A 733-nucleotide genomic window follows, 5' to 3' on the forward strand; every position below is an offset into this window, starting at 1 on the left:
TGTTTTCAGGCCCTTTTGAGTTAAGGCAGAACATTCCAAATATTTGACAGCACCAATTTCCTTGGCCATTGCCAAGCCTTGGGGATAGGTAATCGGTGTTAGTTTTTTATCCTTGAGCTTTTCAATGGTGGACTTATCGTCACGTAAATCGAGTTTGGTGCCAACCAAAATAATGGGTACATTGGGACAGTGGTGACGCACCTCGGGATACCATTTGGCACGTACATTCTCAAATGAGGCCGGGTTAACCAGTGAAAAACAAATGAGGAACACGTCTGTCTGGGGATAGGAGAGGGGTCGCAGACGATCGTAATCTTCTTGACCAGCCGTATCCCAGAGACCCAAATTTATGGGTTTGGCATCGACCATTACATTGGCCGAATAGTTGTCGAAGACAGTGGGTATGTATTCACCGGGAAAGGCATTTGTGGTGTAGCTGATCAAAAGGCAAGTTTTACCCACAGCACCATCACCTACTACCACACACTTGATTGCTTGCATATTGTTGGTGTTGTTGTTGTTGCTACTACGTTTGTTTGATTTTTAATCCAGTCGTTTCTATTTCAATTCTGGCCAATTATCCAGTTTGGTGTGCAAAAAAAAACTTGTAGCTCAGGTTGTTTATTTTTGGCTTATCACTGATTACACAATCGTTTTTGTTTTTTCGATATCACAAAAATTTAGTTCCAATATTTATTAATATTTTTACTTTCAATGTATTGTTGTTGTTGTT

General features: G+C 40.5%; 1 protein-coding gene across 1 annotated transcript; it reads right to left on the reverse strand.

The window, feature by feature from the left end:
- Positions 1 to 3: 3 nt before the first annotated feature.
- Positions 4 to 532, reverse strand: LOC133331456 (ras-related protein Rac2; the record flags this gene model as incomplete). The annotated part of the gene is made up of 1 exon (XM_061539847.1): positions 4 to 532. A coding segment is annotated over exon 1 (498 nt), but the record flags the coding sequence as incomplete, so codon positions are not given.
- Positions 533 to 733: the final 201 nt, after the last annotated feature.

This window comes from Musca vetustissima, unplaced genomic scaffold, assembly GCF_032173495.1.
Source record: "Musca vetustissima isolate MV318-11 ecotype Yass unplaced genomic scaffold, APGP_CSIRO_Mvet_v1 utg98230, whole genome shotgun sequence".
Taxonomy (NCBI): Eukaryota; Metazoa; Arthropoda; class Insecta; order Diptera; family Muscidae; genus Musca; species Musca vetustissima.